The sequence below is a fragment of the Temnothorax curvispinosus genome, unplaced genomic scaffold (assembly GCF_003070985.1).
Source record: "Temnothorax curvispinosus isolate PA1 unplaced genomic scaffold, ASM307098v1 QBEX01014697.1, whole genome shotgun sequence".
In the NCBI taxonomy this organism is placed as follows: domain Eukaryota; kingdom Metazoa; phylum Arthropoda; class Insecta; order Hymenoptera; family Formicidae; genus Temnothorax; species Temnothorax curvispinosus.
Genome location: NW_020224477.1, coordinates 86,776 through 107,874, shown reverse-complemented (window position 1 = coordinate 107,874; position 21,099 = coordinate 86,776). Strand labels below are relative to the sequence as shown.

The window sequence follows — 21,099 nt, the reverse complement described above, 5'->3', positions numbered from 1 at the left end:
CCGTTCCGCTGGTTCCGCTATTCTCTCTCCATGGGGATGCTGCCTCATTGGACGATGCGATTGGATCCGACTCCGTAGTCCGTACTCCGATCTCCGATATACGGCTGATTATAGACCGGCCCTAATCCTCGTTTGACGTTTGACATTTTTTTCTAATAATGTCTGTGTCTGTCAATGTTTGATGCTGATGTCGATGTGTGTCGATGTCGAGACGAACGCTAAGCCAAGTGCCAATCCGAAAAGTTTCATTCTCTCTGCTTTAAGTAACGTCGACGTAGGCTACGAGCTACGAGAGATACGGTTGAAGAGAAGATTCCACAAAATAGAATTTTAAGTAAAAAGAAGCAATTTAATTTCAGAGATAATTGCGAATTCTGAAGAACGGTTATCTCTCTCTCTCTCTCTCTCATCGAGATACATATTGTATACGTGAGCATACGTGAGATACGATAACGAAAAAAACGTTTCTTCGGCCGATGTAATCGGGCCCCGGTGATGAATATCTTTGCAAAAGATATTAGCAGTCGCTAAAGAGAGAGGATTGGTATGTATACGTGTATTTGTTTTGCGCGACTGATCTCTACAAAAATAAAAACACTGACATCATTTTCGTTTTTTACAGATGAACGCGCGTGAAGCTACGTCGGATTTAAAATGCCAAGTTCGTATCTATATGCCATTAACAATGAAGGGCGTGTTTTTGGATTGTCAACGTCCGGGAGTATGTGGCGTGAATTTATGTACCTAGGACTTGAATTTAAACAATTGTCAGCTGTACCACATTTTATGTGGGCTATTGGTGGTGATCGCCAAGTTTACGTTCACGTTCATGGCTTAGACATTCCAATCAGGATCAAGGAAGAAACTTATGAGAATGAAGTACGTATCTAAAATGTGTGATCAAGATATTATGTTCTACTTGAGAACGATAGCGAATAAATAAATGAAAATTACTAATAATACTGAACTAAACCATTAGCGGTGGCTGCCTTTGGAAGGTTTCTCTGGAAGACTACTTCCAACTGACAGATACAATTTTTCCAATCAAGACGGTACAGTTGATCGTAGTAGAGACAAAGTGAAATTGCCGTCGATGGCATGGCAATGGGAAGGCGACTGGCAAATAGAAACAACGTTAGATGGTCAACCGTTAGATCATGATGTAAATATAGTTTTCCTAATATTTATAAAACCTGTATTGCCGTATTACATTTTTCCTCCTCTATCTTATTATTTTACAATCTGACGCGTTTAATATGCATAAAATGAACGTGTATGTAATTGTCGCATTTTCAATGACAGAGAGAGAGAGAGAGAGAGAGAGAGAGCGTAACTTTGGACTTGGCTACTTGTACAAGTAAACTTACTTGCAATTCCGAGATATCTTTGTAATTGAGAAATTTAGTTTTAATTTCTTGTTTTACATCTCTTTATTGTTTTTACATAAATTCCATGTGATAGGTTATATATCAGTCTTTAGTATATAAAGTCACACATATTAAACATATTTTTTGTGCTTTTTTCACAACTGTTATGTTTTTCATAAGATTTTGTTTATGTATAGATTTGTTATCAGTTGTGCCCATCACCCCAAAGAGAATCTTATGATCACAGAGAATATATGATATTTTAATAGGGATGGACATACGCAATTGATTTTCCAGCTACATATACTACAAAAAAACAGTGGAAGTCTTGTGTAAGAAGACGCAAATGGGTTCGTTATCGGAGATATAGCGCTATGAATTCATGGTGCGCTATTGCACCTCTACATAAAGATCCAACCAAGGTAATGAGATACTATAATACGATGTCTTTTTATTCATTTTTTATCTATCTATATACACACGCGCACATTTACGCATATATATATTACGTTTTCAGGAACCTTTTATCGATGTAGCAGTGGGCGGAAATCAGATGCCTGGAAGTAGTTCCGGTAGTTTAGTAGTTTGGGCAGTAACGGCTCACGGAAGGGTATAACTTTCATCAACTTTTAGCTTTCCTAAAAATTGAATAATTATTAAATATTTTAAAAGTTAGATTATTGCATTTATTGCTGTCAACTTATTTAGGTCATGTTTCGCGTTGGAACAAGTACAACGTGTCCCGAAGGACAAAGATGGAGCTCCATCAAGTTGGCAAATGGCTACGAAGTATGTCAAATTAGTGTTGGAGTAACCGGTCTGGTTTGGGCTGTACTTATGGTAGGCAAAGCATTAGTTCGTACGGGCGTGACAAGAGACAATCCAATAGGTAAATAAACAAGGGATATTCTAATTACATTGAGGATTACATTTTCTAGTATAATCTTTGATAATCGTTATCAAACATATTAAAGGTGAAGATTGGTCAGAAGTGGAACCACCGCAGAAAGACTTGAGATTGGTACAAGTTAGTGTCGGTACCGATGCCGTATGGGCTATAACACATGATGGTGGAGTATGGTTTCGAAAGGGCATTCAAGGCGAAATAAGCGGTGTTTGCGAACAATTGGCCACTGGAACCGGTTGGGTTGAAATGTTAAGCAAAATGGCATTAGTATCCGTTGCTCCAAATGATCAAGTAACGATATTAATTAATTAATTCTTAATTTACGTTGAGAATAATAAATAGAAGTGTGCGTGTGTGTGTGTGTGTGTGTGTATAGAGGACATGGCACACTTCTTTCGCTAATTTTACTTTATTTGTGTCGTAAAGGTGTGGGCTATTGGCTATGACGATCGATGTTTGTATTATCGTACTGGTATCACACGCTCTGAATTGACAGGAAAACGATGGAAATTAATAAACGCACCGCTGCAACTTAGCAGAGCAAGTAGCAACGCTAGTTTGTCATCTAGCAATAGACATAGTACTTGCGGCACACCGCAACAACAACGTCATCAGAGCTGGAGTTCCTTGGTAGGAATATTAGTGCTGTCCATATCATTTGACATTGAAATTACTCGAAGTAACAATAAAGTTTGATGCGAGTTTATTTAATTGAATTTCAAGCGTGTTTTTCGTCTTTGTGTGTAGAATCGTCCTCATAGTACTGGTGAAGGTACAATGTTAATTAGAGAATGGGAAGAGCAGTCACGTTCGGCGCCAACACCTACATCTTTAAAATTGTGGCAACGTACTGGTGACGGCACATCCACAAAGAATACTCAACAAACATCTTTCCAAGATATATATCTCAATGAAGAGAGAAAGAGGTAAAAAGTTTACGTTTTCATTTATAAAAACGGTAATAAAATAGAATTGTTCCGTGTTACAGATCTGCAAATTCTGTAGACACAAGTGACTTGAACGAAGCGAGTGTTGCCAGTATAACTATATCTAACGAATCTTTGGCAAAAAGTGGAGAATCGATAATCGTTTCGGGAAAAGGAATGGGCAGTACTGTCAAGGTTAAAATTGCTTTTAGAATTGACATTAAAAGGTGTTGATTGATATGAAGAAAAAGGTTACTGAGTGAAGGCGTAAAAGAAAGAAAGAGAGAGAGAGAGAGAGAGAAGAGCGCGTTTGAATGATGAATTATCTGTCCTGATAGATTAATCCTGCCGCATGGAGTCCTGTTCATTCCGTCGGTTCCATGGTAGGTGTTGAAGCACATCCAGAAACAGATGGCAGTGTATTTGATCCAGATTTTACTGGAGACTCTGGAGTGTACGGCGAAGATGAAAGTGCTGGGATAATATATTGGGCTGAGTGTGATGTGTTGTGGTATAAAGTGGAAGCTGGGGCATGCTTTGTCGATCCAACAAACCCACCTAAATGGTAAAATGTCGAATTCTATATTAAATAATGTAGTCTTGTATAGTCAAAACAATTAACATTGGAATTTAGATTAATTTAGAAGTGTGCCATAACGGTAAATTTGCAATATTTTTGTTTGGATAGGATTGCCGATGGCAACGGCGCAGCGCAAGGGGAAATTGGAGAATTATGGAGAATAAACATTTTAGATGAATTAAAAGCGAGATTAAAAAAAATGTCATTTGATTCTTCGATAGTGTATGAAAAAGCAATTGAAAAGTAAGTGAAAGATATCTCGATAAGAGTTTTATGAAACAGTCTTACGAAACATTTCTTACTTAGCGATTTGTTGTAGATCATCTTGGGTGAAGAGTGGCGATGCTAAATGTAAAATTAAAAATGGCAGCTTGTACGAAGATTGCAAGATTGAACTGGAATGGATAAGCAGCGATACTGGATCATTAGATTCTGGGACCTTAATAATATTAAATTCAGATGGCGTAACAAGCATAGTACGTTGATTATCGAAATTGAAGATATTTCTAAATTTATAACGCACGATTCTAGATGTTATATAATGAGGTGAAATAATAATATTGTAGATACAATTTCCTGTCTCGGAAATTACGTGTGTCGTTTGCTGCAGTGAGCCAGGTAATCCAAGAATAGCAGTTCATACTCCCAAATTAAGTCGTTCAAAGGTAATTAGACTACAATTTGCAAGTGATACGGAAATGGAGGACTGGTTGGCGCATTTAACTTCAGGTAAGGACGCGCGTAAAAACATAACCGGTACATATTAAAGTTATATAAGAAGAGTAATGTATAAAGGTGTTTTTATTTTATTATTATTATTATTTTTTTAGTATCTTGCCAGATGAATAATGTATATGGCAGACCCGGTCCAAATTCCGTTTGGACCACAACTGCGCTAGGTGATGTGTATGTATTCGATTCTGCAATTGCAGAGGTAAAACACTCCAGATATACACCTATATTAATTAACATACGTTAATCGCAAAGAATCCCATGTTACTCCAGTTTTATTATGTGTAGGAATGCCAATTATCTGATGACGGATACGTACAAGAGATGGATGTTGCTGGTAAAGATTTGCCATTTGAAAGCATATTACAAAATGGTTTTGGATATGGTAGTGCTCTGAGAATTATAGTATGCGTTCATGATGACGCTGACAGGTGAATTAGACAAATTTAACAATTGTACATCTCTCGTTTAATTTCAGAGAGAGAGAGAGACTGTGTTAACTATAGCTGTTTATTTCAGGTTGTCTTTTAATCTCGTCTGTTATACTACAACATTCGTGAGACAAAAGACTGTGACAGACAGTCATGACATTGCTTTACATTTTAATCCAAGACTCAAAGAAAATATTATTGTACGGAATACATATCAAAATAGTCAATGGGGAGATGAGGAAAGAAATGGAGGTAGTCCATTGAAAGCAGGCTGTGACTTCACGTTGTACATCGTTTGCGAAGAACGCGGTTATAGAATTTATATTAACGATAGCGAATATACTTTTTATAGTCATCGAATACCTCCAACCAGTATTACACATCTACGTATCAAGGGATTGCTGACTTTATGTAGTATCACGTATAAATCTACATCTGTAAGTGAAACGTTTTATCATTTATACAACTACTTGTCTCTTATCTCATGTGACATTGGTCATCTTCGCAATTATGAAGAAAATATGTATTTTACTTTTATATTTTATACAGGTAATTGTTGAACCCAGCATAATGTTTTGGAGACAAATTGGTGGGCATTTAAAAAAAGTTGAAACGTGTTCCGTGGGTGTTACTTGGGGCTTCGGTTACAATAATACTGCTTGGGTATACACAGGTGGTTGGGGTGGCGCGTTTCTCAAAGGTATTTAATATTAATTTTTATAACGATGTATCTGTGTATGTTTTGTACAAAAGACAAGAAGGAAGAAAAGAGAATTATAACAATTATTTTGGACACGATAGTACTTGCATTGAATTAATCGATCTCTAATTTGACGCAAATTGTTAATGTCAAATAAATTTATATAGGTTTGGGAACTAGCAGTACCGGAATAAATACGATGGTAGATACCCACAATTATTACGTATACGAAAATCAACGTTGGAATCCAGTGACCGGATATACCGCACATGGACTTCCAACGGACCGATATATGTGGAGCGATGCAACTGGACGGCATAAATGTACACGAGAGCATACGAAATTATTGTCAATGCATTGGCATTGGGTAAGTGGACGCGAGAAAAAGAAAATGGATCGTTTTGAGAATATGAGTCGAAGCTAGCGATTCACTTGAGTTCTTTGATGGGAAATTATTAAGAAATAATGTTTATTGTTGCGACATAATTCTTTGGATTAAAATAAAAATATTTTGATATTTTGAAGGTATCAGATTGGATCGTCGACTTTCATACACCTGGTGGCGTTGATAGAGATGGGTGGCAGTACGCTACTGATTTTCCGTCGCAGTATCACGGCAAGAAACAATTTACCGATTATGTTCGAAGAAGACGATGGTTTAGAAGATGTCAATTAACGACCAGCGGGCCTTGGCAAGAATTGGGAAATACGAAACTCGTCGATGTTTCTTTATATGTATGTTTAGGTTTTTTTTTTACCATTACCATCTTTAAACATTTCGGAACGAATATTTATTTTATGTCTCTTTTGTTTCTGTTAATTATAATAGGCGATTGGAAAACCTGGCACAGATGGTCCTATTCATGTCTGGGCGGTTGCTGCAAACGGAGAGGCTTTATTTAGACGAGGTGTTTCAGAGTCTTGTCCAATGGTAGGACTATTTAAATTGCACTTGTTCTTTTTTACGTATAACATTAATGTATAGACACGTGTATAGATGCGTGTGCGTCAAAGTTTCATTGATTAAAATATACGTGCCATATATTTCGTGTTAATTTTCAAACGAGTATAGTAACCATTACGATACAGCGATACTTTTTGCACAAAAAATCGGTTTTTAACATATTTTATATATTAAATAGGGAGTATCATGGGAACACATACCAAGTGATCAGCCCTTAATTAGCATATCGTGCGGTCCATGTGGACAAGTTTGGGCTATTGGAAAAAACGGTTCCTCCTGTTGGAGACTAGGCATCAGTGTTACAAAACCAACTGGTGTGAAATTTATAAAATATTATCATGAAAACATATGCATAATAACTACAGTTACCTCTTTTAGCCAAATTATTATAATAATTTAACATACATGATAAATATTTGGAATAATTGATATTTTGTCAAAAATTTAGGTATACAATGGCAAAATGTCGAGCCACCTTCAGGCGCTCAGTTGAAGCAAATTTCAGTGGGAGACGATGTGATATGGGTTTTGGATACAATGGGTCGGTTGTCAGTACGCCGAGAAGTACAACCTAATGTTTTCCCCGAGGGAACTCATTGGCAAACATTACCCGCTATGCCAAACGATCCTATTCATATAGGTATCAGATACACTTTTTTTGTTCTTTCCTTTACCCTCTCTCTCTCTCTCTCTCTCTCTCTCTCTCTCTCTCTCTCCCTCCCCCCCTTCCCCCTCCTCTTTCTTTCTCTCTCATTACATTGTTGGAAATTAAATCACGTGTAAACATTCGTAGATATGTCAGTAGCAAACGCTAAGCAAGGATTTCGCCATGTATCCGTTTCAAGAGAACAGGGACAAGTTTGGGCAATTTCAGGAGCCGGCATTATTTGTCGAAGAATTGGCGTTACTCATGAAAATCCAGCTGGAACCGGATGGGTGACCGGTATAGGAGTAAGTAGCGAGACCAAGTTTTAACAGGTTGAAAATTGATTTGAGAAACGGAGAATACGGTCTACGATCATGTGAAATCGTAACGGGATCAAATAAAAACTAAATTATTTTTTTTTCTAATAACTCGTAAATAAATATGGATACATAACTATATTTTCTCAATATATTTAATAAAAGTGGTATCACTTCTCATGTTCGAGATAATCGCATCATTCGAGCGCACGTGCATTAATTTAGAAAAAGTGCGGAATTCTCTTATTCTTTCAATATTCTCTCGTAACCCACATGATATTATTAATTGAGAAAAAATAAAATTTTTATTTATTCCTAACAGGCAAACTGGCAAAACGTAAGTCTTGGTGGACTTGTAAATAAAACGAAATAATCTTAATTGCGATTATATTAAAGTATAGGCTATTAGGTAACGTGAAATAATTAACAATGTTGTGATTGCCTTAATCGTAAAATGTAACATCACGCGTGTATACATGTATGAACATAGAGGCGTGTTCCATATAATAAATATTGCTAATTTGTAGTTAATAATCGTAATATACGTATAAGGCAAATTACTCGACTCTAATGCATTGAAAACTTCTTCCTCGGTATAACGAGTACTAAAGAAGTTGAGATGATACAATTAAGTAGTTGACAAAATAAAATATACAAGAAAATACATAACACATACATGCACGTTATTTAAATTACTTTTTGAGTTACAATTTGCATCAAAGTTACGAATATTTACATGATAAAACAACAATATCATTGCATAAACATTTTGTTATTTTTCTAGTATATCTAGGACCTAGAATATATGACGAATAACACGCACAGGCAGGCACAGACTTCTATGGAATACTAGACCAGTAACATCTGTGGACGCACAGCCGAAAAGCCGATGCGAGGTGCAAGTGGTAGTGGGGGATGCGACCATATTGAATTAGGTCACTACAGGTGTTCAGTTGCTCATGATATTAAAATCTTGGCTGCATTCCGTTTCACACATGATGCGCATAATGCAACATTTATCCTTGTTGTTCACCGAATATTAAACAGGATAAAATGATAAATGATGCATTATGTGCATCATGCGTGAAACGGAATGCACCCTTTCGCTACTCTTATAGCATTGAACTCTTTCTTTTGAACACTTTGTATAATGCATAGCTTGACCTAAGTTTATGGCGGTAGGCATCATGGCCGTCGCCTGTTAGCGGTCTAGTATTGCATACATAGAAATCTGTGCAAGCAGATAAATATAATAATAACATCAATGACTAGCAAAACAACACAAAATGCTTACAAATATACAAATATACGATGCAATTAAAAATGCTAGTCTGTGATTGTGTAAACATTCCAATAAGCGTAACAATATTTATCGGATAATATTTGAGAGCTACTTCGCTAATTTTTATGAACCGCAGAAAGCTCATGTAAATTCGTATTATAATTAATGCGCTTGACTGATAAAACCTTCTTGACAATAGTTAATAACTTAATTTTTTCTTACATATAGCTAATACTTGGTTAAATTGTAAAAGTAAAGAATATATAGTAAAACATTTTAGAGTAAGAAAAGGCTATATGTACATAAAGTTATTAATATGTATGTACATACATTGCCAATGTATTAAAAACATCATTGTATATCTTAGCCTTAAAGTATTTTGTTCACTATTTTATCGATGTAAAGAACGCAAGCTATTTTCATTTTACAAATATCACAATAAACACTGCTTTTGTTATTTATCATTCTTGTTGCTCTTACGTTACGAATACTAAAACGGACATTGTTGTGGAGGATGCTTTCGTGTTTTTCGTAAAAAAGAAATTTTATCAAAATGATGTCACTATCCGAAACTTCTCTACGTATTTTTGTTGTAACTTTTCGTTTTCCGCCTTATCTCTTTTCCCTTGCTCACTATGAACAATTCCGTAAAACCCATAAATGCAGAAGCCTATGCATAAGAATTGAAATGCAATATTATTTGATTTAGATTAAATTATATTATCGATTTGCAGGCCTTAATTTTACTTTTACGACAGAACTTACCGATCAGTAACCAAGTGGCGAATCTAATCCACGTAAAGACGTCTAATTGGAGCATTAGATATATGTTTATAAAAATACTGAGACATGGAATAAGCGGGACGAGAGGCACCTACGCATTACAGAAATATATTAAATTGATATCAGATTTTCCGCCGCGCGACATCGCTATGCGTCACTATGCTATATCGTAATTTATAATTAATATACACAATATGAGACAATATCTTTTACCTTGAAAGACAATTCAGTTTTTTGCACCGGTTGCCTACCAACCGCTGCTAAATTCAAGAAAAGAACAATCACGAGTACAGCTAGTATCATAGATATCGCGACATTTCCCGCGAGCAGGTGTGCGCCCATGTTATTAATCAGAAATGTGATGATACATATAACGATACCTGAAACGATTGAAACGATTGAACTTTGCAGACCGAGCATTCCTATGACTCACTTGGCGTACATCCATAAGTATATGTAATATAAATATCTCGCGTTTGCCACAAATATTATATAGGTATATATGTATAATATGGCACGTAATGTCAACAATTTAATTAATTTGCGTAAACTCACAGAGCAAGACAATGCCGGCATTTGCGATTCTGCTGGAAAGGTCCGTTGGTTCCTTCCGATTGTGCAAATTGAATAATTCCTTCAATATAGTATAATTTACAGATGTAAATTGGTACGTGCTCGTTGGCAGTCGCCCAGGAGTGTTGCTAGTGTTTTCTTCCTTTTGATATCTGTCATAAAAATACGTATACGTATACGTATACGTGTAATCACAGGCAATACTTTCTATTACGTTTCGAAAGAAATCGAAATAACGTTACCTCAGTATCAAGACGCATATCGCTACTATCGTATACGCGAGTAGAGTCCCGATAGACATCATGTCGATCAGTTGGTGCAGATTGAAGATGAGTGTCATGAGACCTGGAACGGAGCAGCGTTAAGGTAATTAAGGTAATTAAGAGTTAAATATATGGATCGATATATGTGTGTGCGTGTGTGTGTAGATATGTATACATTACAGCTTGTGGCACGCCTCGAGAGTCGAGAGTCGAGACGCTGCACGTTTACGTACCGATAAGTAAAGCAGAGAGCACCGTGCCATAAACAGGCGTCATAGTCTTAGGATGCACTTTGGAGAGAGTCTTGAATATTATGCCATCGCTAGCCATGGCGTATAGGATGCGCGGTAAGGGAAACATCGCGCCCAAGAGACTGGTGCAGAGCGCGAATATCGCGCCTACGTTGACGATCCACTTGACGACAGGCCAGCCGATCTCGTCGAACGCGTGCGGGAAGGGCGCGTCCGCGCTCTAAAGAGACGAATTCTCGCTTGATTACTCCTGAAAAAGCCTGAAAATCCTATAGGCCTGGAATCTGGATTTGAATCTCGGCCAAATCAGACGTATATTATTATACATTACGATCGACTGATACGACGAATACACGTACGTCAACGAGAGTTGAGCGAGAAGATTTCAAGCGACAAGTTTTCAAGTTTTTATTAAGGGCGATTTTACGTGTTACTTTACAGGGTGAATCTGGGTGAATCTACTGGGTGAATCATCTCACCTGAGCGTAATAAGGTAGCATCATCGTTAAGACCGTGGAGACCCCGAAGTACGCTACGAATATAACGATTAGGGATAACACGATCGCCAGAGGAATGTGACGTTGAGGATTCTTGGCTTCCTCGCCAGTGGTAGCGACCGTGTCGAATCCCACGAATCCGTAAAAACACTTGGCCGCTCCGATCATCACTCCGTTGACGCCGAACGGCATGAATCCACCGGTCCCTCCGTGTTTCACGGAACTTGGAATGTCTTGGGCCGCGATCGACCAGTTTGACGGATCCGCTGTAAGCGTATTCGGTGAATTCGCTCCTCGACCGACCGACGGAATCGTCAAGGTTCACACCTTGGCTGCATCCTTTAGCTACATATGTTATTTTCAAAACGCTCGAATCGTCATCGTTTCACGAGAGGTAGTTTCATGACGTGAGGTGATAGTCGTAGTCACTCATAGATCACAGTGATCACACACATAGATCATAGATCGCTAATCGCTAATGCTTATACGGCTTACGGCTTACCTCTTATCGAACCTGCGACGATGACGATGGCGATAGTTATCAAGTTTACGACGGTGAACACATTGTTTAAGATGGACGATTCTTTCACTCCCACGCATAGTAGGATCGCTAGCAACATGACCATCGCGAAGGCGAAAAAATCAGGATACTCTGAGAGGAAAGAAACGCCGATAGGCATAACGGAGCGTAGAGCGTTACCCATGACGTTTCCTATCAACGCGTCGATATAATTGCTGAGACCTCGAGCGACGCTCGCTGTACCTGTAAAATCATATTATATGAAATCATATATCGCGGTCCAAAGATCGTCCGCGCGTAAATCTGGCTGGTCTAGGCGGTCTAGGCTCCCTCGATCTTTTCGTTAATTTCTCACACGCGCGTTCTTATATGCTCACCAATTACATATTCCAGAATTAAGTTCCACCCTATAACGAAAGCGATGAACTCGCCTACCGTTACGTAACTATAAACGTACGCTGATCCGGCTTTCGGCACTCTTGACGCAAATTCCGCGTAACACATACCTACAAGTAGGAACGACACGATAAATATGTAATAAATAACGTAATTAAGTTAAAGAGTTAAACGAACATCGCGTTACGAGGAAATCTGGGGTCACACGAGCCGGATATAATTCGTTGGAGAATTATAATCGTTAGACTTGCGATTATGTGGCTTAGTACAGCTATTTAATACATTTGATATACATATTTTGATAATAGCGAGGACGATCGACGCGTGCATGGTTTTACCCGCGAAAGCAGACGCAACGGCGGCTATGAGGAAAGAGACGGAAACGGCAGGGCCAGCCGTCTCTTTGGCCACGCTTCCAGCAAGAACGTAGACGCCTAAGCCGAGAGTCGCCCCTACGCCGAGGGCGGTCAGGTCGAACAGCCCGAGGACTCGTGCCAATCGTTCGTCTTTCGTATCTTCATTCTCCTCTACGCGCCTCCTCCGCGACAACGCTCTCCACAAATGGCTCGTCATATCCGCGGCACGCTGCCCGCCGCCCGCCGCCCGCCGCCCGCCGCCCGGCCCACGGCTCTCCGTTTCTCTATATTCACTATAAACGTTTCACCAGAGCTGTGTCAATAACAATAATGCGTACTAATCAATAAATATATTGTCATATTAATCATTAATCAGACATTATTTACGAAAGAAAATTCAAGCGTCATCCGAGTATTCGGCGGTGATTAGATTATATTAAATCAGATACCGTTCTGAAAGAAGAGCTATAGATATATAACTGCTGTTAAATAATTCTAGCAACTAATATTGGTCGACCACAGTTTTCTGTTTAAACCCGATTTGATAATATTTGATAATTCTCGATCTCGATGTCACGCGTATTGTCGATCGTGTATTATATGTTATTTAGTTATTATGTGTATTTCGCCTCTCGATATCTTGCGCGCATAATTCGCAGGAAAGCTGTCAGCTGACATATTCTCCTACCAGGAATGTGATTGCGAAACCTTGGAAAAAAACCTTGTAAAAAACTTTGCACGTTTACGGCAAAACGGCATGTATAAAACTCGGCAAGAATAAATGGACTTGCGGCGGCCGGACGTCGGCGTCGCAAAGTATCGAGATACTTTTAATAGTTTATAAGATATAATCTAATCGAGCTTGAAGGAAAACATTCCTTTCTCGTTTTTAATATTTTACGGTTTTACGCGATAGCGAACAAGCTAACAACCTTAATTAATTCAAGACGAAACTATATTGAATCCATTTATCAGAATAAATAAGAGGAAAATGGTCGAGGAATTTAGAAATGGTAATTTCATTTAGACGTATTTTAGATATACGAGAGATCTCGACCTTGTACATATATACAAAAGTAAATATGTGGAAGTAGCAAAGCCGCGCAAATTCTGTCCGATTTTGTTACTGCCACGCGGTGTAACATTCAACCAGGCGCCACTCGACACTCGACACTCGACCTTGCTGCCACTTTCTCTCTCTCCTCTCCGTTCACTTATTTAATTCCCTCCGTACTCTGTGCTTTGCACTAGCGTATGTTTGCTAGCTCTGTTATGTAGCGACAATTAACTAAAGGTATTCCAAGGTTTCCAAGTATCCCACTTGTAGTAAGAGCCATTTTGAAGATAACAGTGATAATAGAGTACGTACATTTTAAACGTACGACGATATATGCATGTGCGGATATGACCTTGCTCAGAAATTTCAGGCAGGGAGGCAGAGAAGTCGACTTGGTTGACTAAGCGACGCGACGGAACGACGGAAGGCTTCACGATTAATTCTCACGGACGGACTATTCGTGTAATATATCCTGTCTGATATAATATGTATATATGTATATCGTGCGCAATTGCGTACATATATCCGCGTACGTCCTTTCTGCGACTGCGACTGCGACTGCGACGCGTGCAAAAAGCTATATAGGATCTTATCTTTTAACAACCACGAATGATGCAAAATGTAGCCTTACAATTAGTCGTTATATGACCTAGCTAGTCAGTTATCAGTTTTCATGCTTAGATATTCGGATTGTAAAAACGTTTGGCAGTTAAGAGATTGTAAACGTTTATTAATTAAGACAACACATTAAGACGCGCAACATACATTAGCAATCGCCGCGGACGATAAGAATATAAAACCTATACAGAATAAATAGATAATTTAATACAATGGTAAATGCGATGGTAAAAAATGATAATAATAGGAATGTGTGTGTGTGTGTGTGTACGCGCGGGCGGGCGCGCGCCGCGCGCGTTCGTATCGCTTCGTATCGTTACGTATTTTCATCAGAGAAACCAAAACGAATAAAACATTTACTATCTTGACCGAAAAAACAAACCAAACCCAAACGCGCAAGGTAATAAGTTCTGATACTTTTTGAGACAGCAACCAGCACCAGCAACATGCAGCGCGGCGCGGCGGTGCGAGCTACCTACCGCGAATACCTATAATACTAAGCGTCATAATATACCTACATTTTTAATTAAAGTCCCGAGAACTCGCGATAATCATACAAAGTACAAGGATAATCAAACAAAATGTATATATGTACAAGGTTTTCGCTTTTACTCCCGTTACTCGCATATAAAACGCGCTCACTCGCCTTGAACTCAAAGTCGAGTTTAAGTCGAGAGAGCAAATATTTACAAACCGTCTCTTACACTTGGCTTCACATCAGGAATCACGTGTGCTCGTGCTTACTCTACTCGTGCAACCGGACTAGATTACACCTAGAAGAGGTGTGAGTAGTGAGTGTCCTACCCTACCCTACCCTGTCCTGTCCTGTTACCTCTCATGCGATATGCAGATGCAGCGTATAAAATATGTCTTATTTATATTTTTCCGACCAATTCATTTCATTGGAAAATATCCTTGGAATCCTGATGACGGATCAATGATTATTATTATAAAATTAATTATACGAGAAGACACGCGAATCTCATTTTTATTCTACGCGATAACATAATTTACGCATCTTTTATACCTTTGCCAGCTCTTTGAAATATCTACCAAAACAAAAATCGGGATAATCTTTGTATTCTCCTGCTATTAAGAAATCTTTCTTAGCTTTTTTCCTCAACGATATATTTATTTCATCATTTGCTATTTAAATTGTGTCTTTACTACGCGCGCGCGGCACGTATTGCGAAATGATCACCTATCATTTCAATTAAACAAATATAATTTGATAAGAATCTTGAATCCGTCAAGAGAGATTTTCGACTATTATATATATTATATACATATTACGCATTTTTTAAACAAAAATAATCGTCGAACACCGTCGTGATAATCGTACAGACGATTTACTCGATTATCGTAAAATTCAAACAAACATTCTCTCCGGAAGCCATTACGACGAGTTTATTTAGTTTTCTAATTTTCCGACGAATTAAATGGAGTTATTTAACGTCGCCAGTGATCACCGGCGATCAGTACCGAGAATAAAACGTTCCTGGTTAATTTGCATCGTCATCTATTCAACAAGAATATATTCAATTCGCAATCTCATTCCCTCATTCCCTTTCAGGGGCAGTTGTATGTATGTATGTACGTAATCCCAACGTACTTTGGATCTCCGTTTTGATTCAATGCATTCGTAATAGAAGACTTATATCATTAAAAATCATATTATTCAGTTTTATCAATAATATAATTTCTTACCGAAGTTGCTGAATTGACTAAAAGTATTAAATATTATATTACTTCTTCAACTGCGCGCATTTATTTTTGAGATTTTATAGTTCATGTTACATATACTATAGAATTTCGGAAATAAATGCGCGCCGTTCTCAATAAAAGTACGTTCTAAATACGAGCCAAAGTATTTAAAATAACAAGTGACAGAGTAATAATTAATATATACATTATACAGTTGTAATATTCATTGATCAGTGCTAATCTATGACGCTTTTGATCACAAGATATCAAACATTGAAATTACAGAGAAAGAATATTGCGGACAACAGTTAGCAATTAATCCTAATAAGATATCTTTTAAACCGAGAAATTTTATTCTCAGGTTTAGAACATTTAGAGAGCAGAAAATAGTGTTTTGATTTACATCTTATCGAAAATTAAGAAACCCGTGTTAACTACGTGTTGTGCAGATGTAAATAGGCATATTCGATCTTGTAGCTTCGACATGCTATTCTTCAACACACACACGTTCACGAAACATTCATATGCACAGGATATGTGACAATGTTTATATCAATACTCCCACGTACGAGGATCTCCACGACACTTTCACATCCATTAACAAGCAATTAATTAAGTAGATTTACTCTGACATTAAGATTATGATTAAATACTTGTCGCGATGTTATTAACTAAACAAGCTTACCTTAGTTTGAAGATGTGTATAAAATGGGAATATTATATGTAATATGCACACATATGACACTAAATTTTACCGACATAGAGCGAATAATGTGAATCAACGTGCTGGAGCGTCAATCGTACTCGAGGAGAACTGATCGCTTCGACGGACGAGCGCAAATTAATAACGTACTGTAATTTCACGATGCCCACTTTCCACCTGTCTATGTAACAATAAGCTTCAATGTTCCCCCACTATATTATTGAAGTAGGACATTTACGTTGCATTACGAGCCGTCGTTGTGCCGCTATCGCTGTGTTGTCGCAAACTTCCAGTCACATGTCAGACACTCGGACATTTACGCATTCTCGAGATACATATATATATATAAATTACGTATACGATCCCCTGAAATTTCTTTTTCTCACTTTTAAAAGATATTTTTCAACACTTTTGCACGAAATTATGTATCTTACTTCGTTTTAACTGGATTTATCAAAGCATTGGCACGCCTATTTATCTTATTCTTACTATTCTTACTGTAAAAAAAACTTACGAGTTTTTAGATATTTGAGTAAATTAATTAAATGGCCCATCCTGGTCTTTTTATACATAAATATAAAGAATATTTTTCTCTTTTTCTACGTATGAAAATGTATTTAATGAGTTTAAAATACAAAATACACACGTATGTCACATAAATACGTATTCATACAAATTTTCTTACGTATCAATAAGTGTACTTACTGGAATATATATCCATATTATAATGTTATGAATTCTGTTCGATCGATACACACACAAGTTGGAATAAATTATCGTAATGTTTTTTACCTTGAATTAATATCTACTTGAACCGAGAGATAATATTTCTAGTTTGTCTATCGAGTTCCAATTCTAACATATAACAATCAATTTAATAGTTATCACTGTAATCTTGTTGTTTGCATTATAACAACCTGTAGTTTACTGCGGCGAATCTTCCATGTAAACGTCCTTGGACGTGGTTATGTTCGAAAGCGATTAAAATTATAATTGTTTCACGCCAGTAAAGAAATATTGGTAATCACAAGGACTGACATTTACAATATGTGATTTAAACATTTTATTTTAATATAGAATTTGTTTCAAAATACGATATTAGACAATAGGTTTGAGATTGATTGATTGCTAACGTGTACATCTGTAAACGAATGACGAGGTGACGTATAATTTGCAAATACTAAATTAATTATGTTAATATGCAAACAATAAAAAATTAATTATTATAATATATTATACACGTTTGGTTGCTCTTTGGCAGTGTTTATGGCAGAATTGACACTAAATAGACAATTTTAAGATCTATCTGTAGACTTTCTATATGTTTCAGGATTTATCGCACAACCAGGACACGTGTGCAATATCTCGTGAATAAATATCTCACAGTCTAAACAAAACGTTTGATTACACTTTCCGCAAGTATATACCTAGAAATAAATACATGTGATATAATCTTGGTATCTGAAATGCTCAAACATTAACTAAATGTTGATTTCCTCTACATTGTAATTCAGAACTGCTTGATATCACCTCTTTCACGTGCATAGTATACATGATGTCTTGACAGATTTAAAATATATTTGTCTTTGATAAACATTCGTTCACGTTGTCACAAGCTTTAATAATTTTCTATAATAATCTTTTATAATAATAGATATATATATATATAGGAGGATTACCTTTTTGTCCTTTTGAGCAAAGGTTTTCTGGCAACCAAAGCAGAAAGAGTGATCGCCCTCAGGTGCACGTTCTTTGAAAAGATCCACAGGAAATAGATAATGATACGACCGCGCTAAATGTGGAGCAGAGACTAAAGTAAGACCACAAGCTCTACACTCCACAGGGAGTTCGCAATGTTTACTGAGGCACTGGGGACAAAGGTAGCCAGTAGTCATAAGTTTAACCGTTTCGTCGGAATTTTGTGCATGGCTGTAAAGAAAAAAGGAAGAAAACGTTTAAGTCTTATCAAAATACTAATAAAGTATCGTATGACACGAAGCATGTTATTCCGAATGTTTTACGCACTTACCACATACACACCGTCATAGATGTATCCGGCGCACTAGAATGTAAAGCATGATGAGGAAATCCCATTTTCACGAGCGCTGCATCTACGCGCGTTGCGGCAGGCGGAGGATCTACATGTGCGTTCAATTGCTCCTTATAATGTTTATCATCGAGCGCAACGCTGTGTTCGCCACCGGTGATGTTTGCCATTCGTTTACAAATGTATAATTCAGCGGCCAATCCTATTACGCTACATCTAATACTGTCCAATTTCATGTTCTAAAACAAACTCGATATTGAGAAAGATACATAGTATATTTTCGAAGGACATTACACATACGCCACACAAAGAGCAACAAAGAGCATACTCGTATCGTTTCGTTGATGTCTCCAGGGTCGCACGTAGTTAAGGCCCCTATGATTACCAATATTTCTTTACTAGCGTGAGACGGCAATACGTTCAATAACTTTGTGGCCAATTCCAAAGAGTTTTGCAAAGAAGGTTCACCGCCTACTACAGTTTGTTGCAACGTTTGCACGTCCTACAAAATAGACGATAAGATTGAGCGATGCGAAATATTCAGAATGAGGATAAAGTAACAAAACGTTATAATATTACCTTAACGTGCTTCTTTGAATTACCAGTCAACGCGCTAACTTTCTCAGCCCTTTTATTTCTAGTTATAATTACACCCAATTGACTTATAGGATTTTGATAGAAGAATTCTTCGATAAAATCTTCTAGAAGCTTGAGACACACGTATTTAATAAATATATACCCGTGAACATGTATATATTATACTTATCGCGTATTCCATCATTATACCTTTAGAGAACACAGAAAACGAGTTGGCTTTAAATCTTGACTCGACATTGATTCGGAAGCATCTAAGACAATATAGAGATGTCTCATCATTCCTAATCTGGCACCCTGTTTCCTTTCCAACTGACGTTTTCTCTTAGCATTGTGGATAATGTCTGCGACAGAAGCTTCCAACAAGCCGTGGTCATCCTCCTTGATCGCTTCCCTATAAATCCCAAGCAAGTAACCAAACGTTACAGATCTATGTTCGGCTATGTTAGCCGATCGATACGAGACATGAAACTTTTATCTATACTAGTTAAGGAATGCCACTGATAGATTAAAAACGTTTATAGATATAGGTATATATAACCAATGTAAACGTCATACCAAGTCTTTTCGTAACCAGTTTCCCAACGATACTCCTTTTCCTCGGATTCTTCCTCCGCCATTGTTCGTCGAGACAAGATATTCTACACATAGTAAAAGGTATCACCATTAGAAATATGAGAGATAATGAAAAGTCAAGATATAAGCCACATTGACGTGTACACGTACACTGGTGGTTGACTCACTCTAAAAGTGTCTACTTGTTTAAACCGCGCAAACTAGTGCAAACTCCTATCCTCAAAGAATATCGCCAGATAGTCTTAGGCTTAGGCACGAAGAATAAGAAAAAAGTAATGAGATAGATTTGTGCCATTCGTAGCCGTAGCGCTGCTGCATGCATGCTACATTCGACGTAAAATGGATACGTGAGGTGTTGAAGGATAAAAGAGAGGAAAGACGCAAATAGGAAGTTTAAAAGGGAGAAGAATGGAGAAGAAATCTCGCGTGAGAGATTAAAGCAGATAGACAAGACAGAAGGTTGTCAAAATTCGAGTCGGTAGCAACGTAATGACTAATCCGGCTTTTCGGAATGGCCAGGGACAGGCTCATCACTCTCACGTTGATAGTTGATATCTGACTGACCGACCGCGACCGACAGACACCCACGTGCTACGTGCCCGTACTCCATCCACGCATCGGTATAGTTTACGACGCTACTTCTATTTGCGCTACTTAGAAAATGGAGTGATTAGCGAAGATGACGTATCTCGGTATCTGGTATCTCCAAAGAGTGAGAAGAGATGATCGAAATTTGAAATTGACGAGAGGCGAATAATAAACCGTTCTCGATCAGCTACCTGGGAAAATTCAAAGTTTCGGAGCTGAATCGCGTAGGTCACTGCCGTCACTGCCGTCACTGCGAGTTGTGGTGGATAAGGTGAATCCGTGCTCCGGCTCTGGCTCCGGCTCCGTCGAGGTCGAGGTCGAGGTCGAGGTCGAGGTCGAAGCGGGTTGGCAGGTATATAGGCAATTAGGCAGCCGTGACAGGCAATGCAGGAGTGCAATGCAGGCAGCGTAGCAGGACAGAACACAGAACAGAAGTATGTACATCAGAACAGATAACAGTGGGCGCCTCGGAGCATGCCGGATAAAGCGGTAAAGGTAAATATTGTATGTAATGTACGTATGTATGTATACACACTACGTCTCTGGATAAGCGGGATCGGCGGGATCGGCGGGATAACTCAACTGCGACGACCGACGACTGACATGAGTGATGAGTGACGAGTGACGAGACTGACGAGAGGCGACACTAGACTCTGGACTCTAGACTAGAGGGCAGGCGGGTCGGGCGACGGGCACTGCCGTCTAGCGGGCGGCCGCCATG

General features: G+C 38.1%; 3 protein-coding genes across 10 annotated transcripts; 1 reads left to right on the top strand and 2 right to left on the bottom strand.

The window, feature by feature from the left end:
• Window positions 1-126: 126 nt before the first annotated feature.
• On the top strand, window positions 127-9,316 carry LOC112464897 (tectonin beta-propeller repeat-containing protein). The gene is made up of 25 exons (XM_025032171.1): window positions 127-544; window positions 623-879; window positions 980-1,162; window positions 1,637-1,789; window positions 1,885-1,977; window positions 2,076-2,256; window positions 2,342-2,565; window positions 2,701-2,904; window positions 3,022-3,200; window positions 3,263-3,395; window positions 3,539-3,765; window positions 3,889-4,023; window positions 4,100-4,256; window positions 4,347-4,509; window positions 4,611-4,714; window positions 4,801-4,943; window positions 5,032-5,380; window positions 5,493-5,643; window positions 5,811-6,010; window positions 6,169-6,378; window positions 6,473-6,574; window positions 6,786-6,921; window positions 7,056-7,247; window positions 7,401-7,558; window positions 7,893-9,316. Exons 2-25 carry the CDS (start codon window positions 655-657, stop codon window positions 7,941-7,943), a joined length of 4,053 nt encoding a protein of 1,350 aa, XP_024887939.1. The 5' UTR covers window positions 127-544; window positions 623-654; the 3' UTR covers window positions 7,944-9,316.
• LOC112464901 (cationic amino acid transporter 3) lies at window positions 7,944-12,742 on the bottom strand. The gene is made up of 10 exons (XM_025032183.1): window positions 12,474-12,742; window positions 12,117-12,245; window positions 11,722-11,982; window positions 11,202-11,485; window positions 10,705-10,942; window positions 10,451-10,553; window positions 10,191-10,360; window positions 9,849-10,015; window positions 9,618-9,726; window positions 7,944-9,522 (listed from the first exon to the last, which is right to left on the bottom strand). The coding sequence occupies exons 1-10, from the start codon at window positions 12,706-12,708 to the stop codon at window positions 9,401-9,403; spliced, it is 1,818 nt and encodes a 605-aa protein (XP_024887951.1). The 5' UTR covers window positions 12,709-12,742; the 3' UTR covers window positions 7,944-9,400.
• Window positions 12,737-21,007, bottom strand: LOC112464904 (general transcription factor IIH subunit 2). 8 transcript variants are annotated; one of them, XM_025032198.1, is made up of 9 exons: window positions 20,914-21,007; window positions 20,570-20,628; window positions 19,773-19,855; window positions 19,407-19,608; window positions 19,200-19,328; window positions 18,949-19,122; window positions 18,603-18,859; window positions 18,253-18,502; window positions 12,737-12,784 (listed from the first exon to the last, which is right to left on the bottom strand). In XM_025032198.1, coding segments are annotated over exons 1-9 (1,158 nt in total). In that variant the 5' UTR covers window positions 20,915-21,007; the 3' UTR covers window positions 12,737-12,781. The 8 variants fall into 8 exon arrangements, with proteins under 8 accessions (XP_024887966.1, XP_024887959.1, XP_024887964.1 ...); XM_025032191.1 differs by lacking the exon at window positions 12,737-12,784 and adding an exon at window positions 17,159-18,000; XM_025032196.1 differs by lacking the exons at window positions 12,737-12,784; window positions 20,570-20,628 and adding exons at window positions 17,159-18,000; window positions 19,941-20,037 and having other exon boundaries at window positions 20,914-21,006.
• Between the last annotated feature and the right edge of the window lie 92 nt (window positions 21,008-21,099).

Bases quoted from the DNA above. Each gene is read 5' to 3' on its own strand.
- LOC112464904 (XM_025032191.1), bottom strand. The intron at 18,860-18,948 runs GTATGCTCTTTG...AGTTTGTTTTAG, and splicing joins ACATCAACGAAACGATACGA to AACATGAAATTGGACAGTAT. The intron at 18,503-18,602 runs GTAAGTGCGTAA...TTTTCTTTACAG, and splicing joins TCTATGACGGTGTGTATGTG to CCATGCACAAAATTCCGACG.
- LOC112464897 (XM_025032171.1), top strand. From the start codon at position 655: ATGCCAAGTTCGTATCTATATGCCATTAACAATGAAGGGCGTGTTTTT. The intron at 2,566-2,700 runs GTAACGATATTA...TGTGTCGTAAAG, and splicing joins CCGTTGCTCCAAATGATCAA to GTGTGGGCTATTGGCTATGA. The intron at 5,381-5,492 runs GTAAGTGAAACG...TATTTTATACAG, and splicing joins TCACGTATAAATCTACATCT to GTAATTGTTGAACCCAGCAT.
- LOC112464901 (XM_025032183.1), bottom strand. From the start codon at position 12,708: ATGACGAGCCATTTGTGGAGAGCGTTGTCGCGGAGGAGGCGCGTAGAG. The intron at 11,486-11,721 runs GTAAGCCGTAAG...ATACGCTTACAG, and splicing joins CGTCGCAGGTTCGATAAGAG to CGGATCCGTCAAACTGGTCG. The intron at 10,943-11,201 runs GTGAGATGATTC...TCGTCTCTTTAG, and splicing joins TGCTACCTTATTACGCTCAG to AGCGCGGACGCGCCCTTCCC.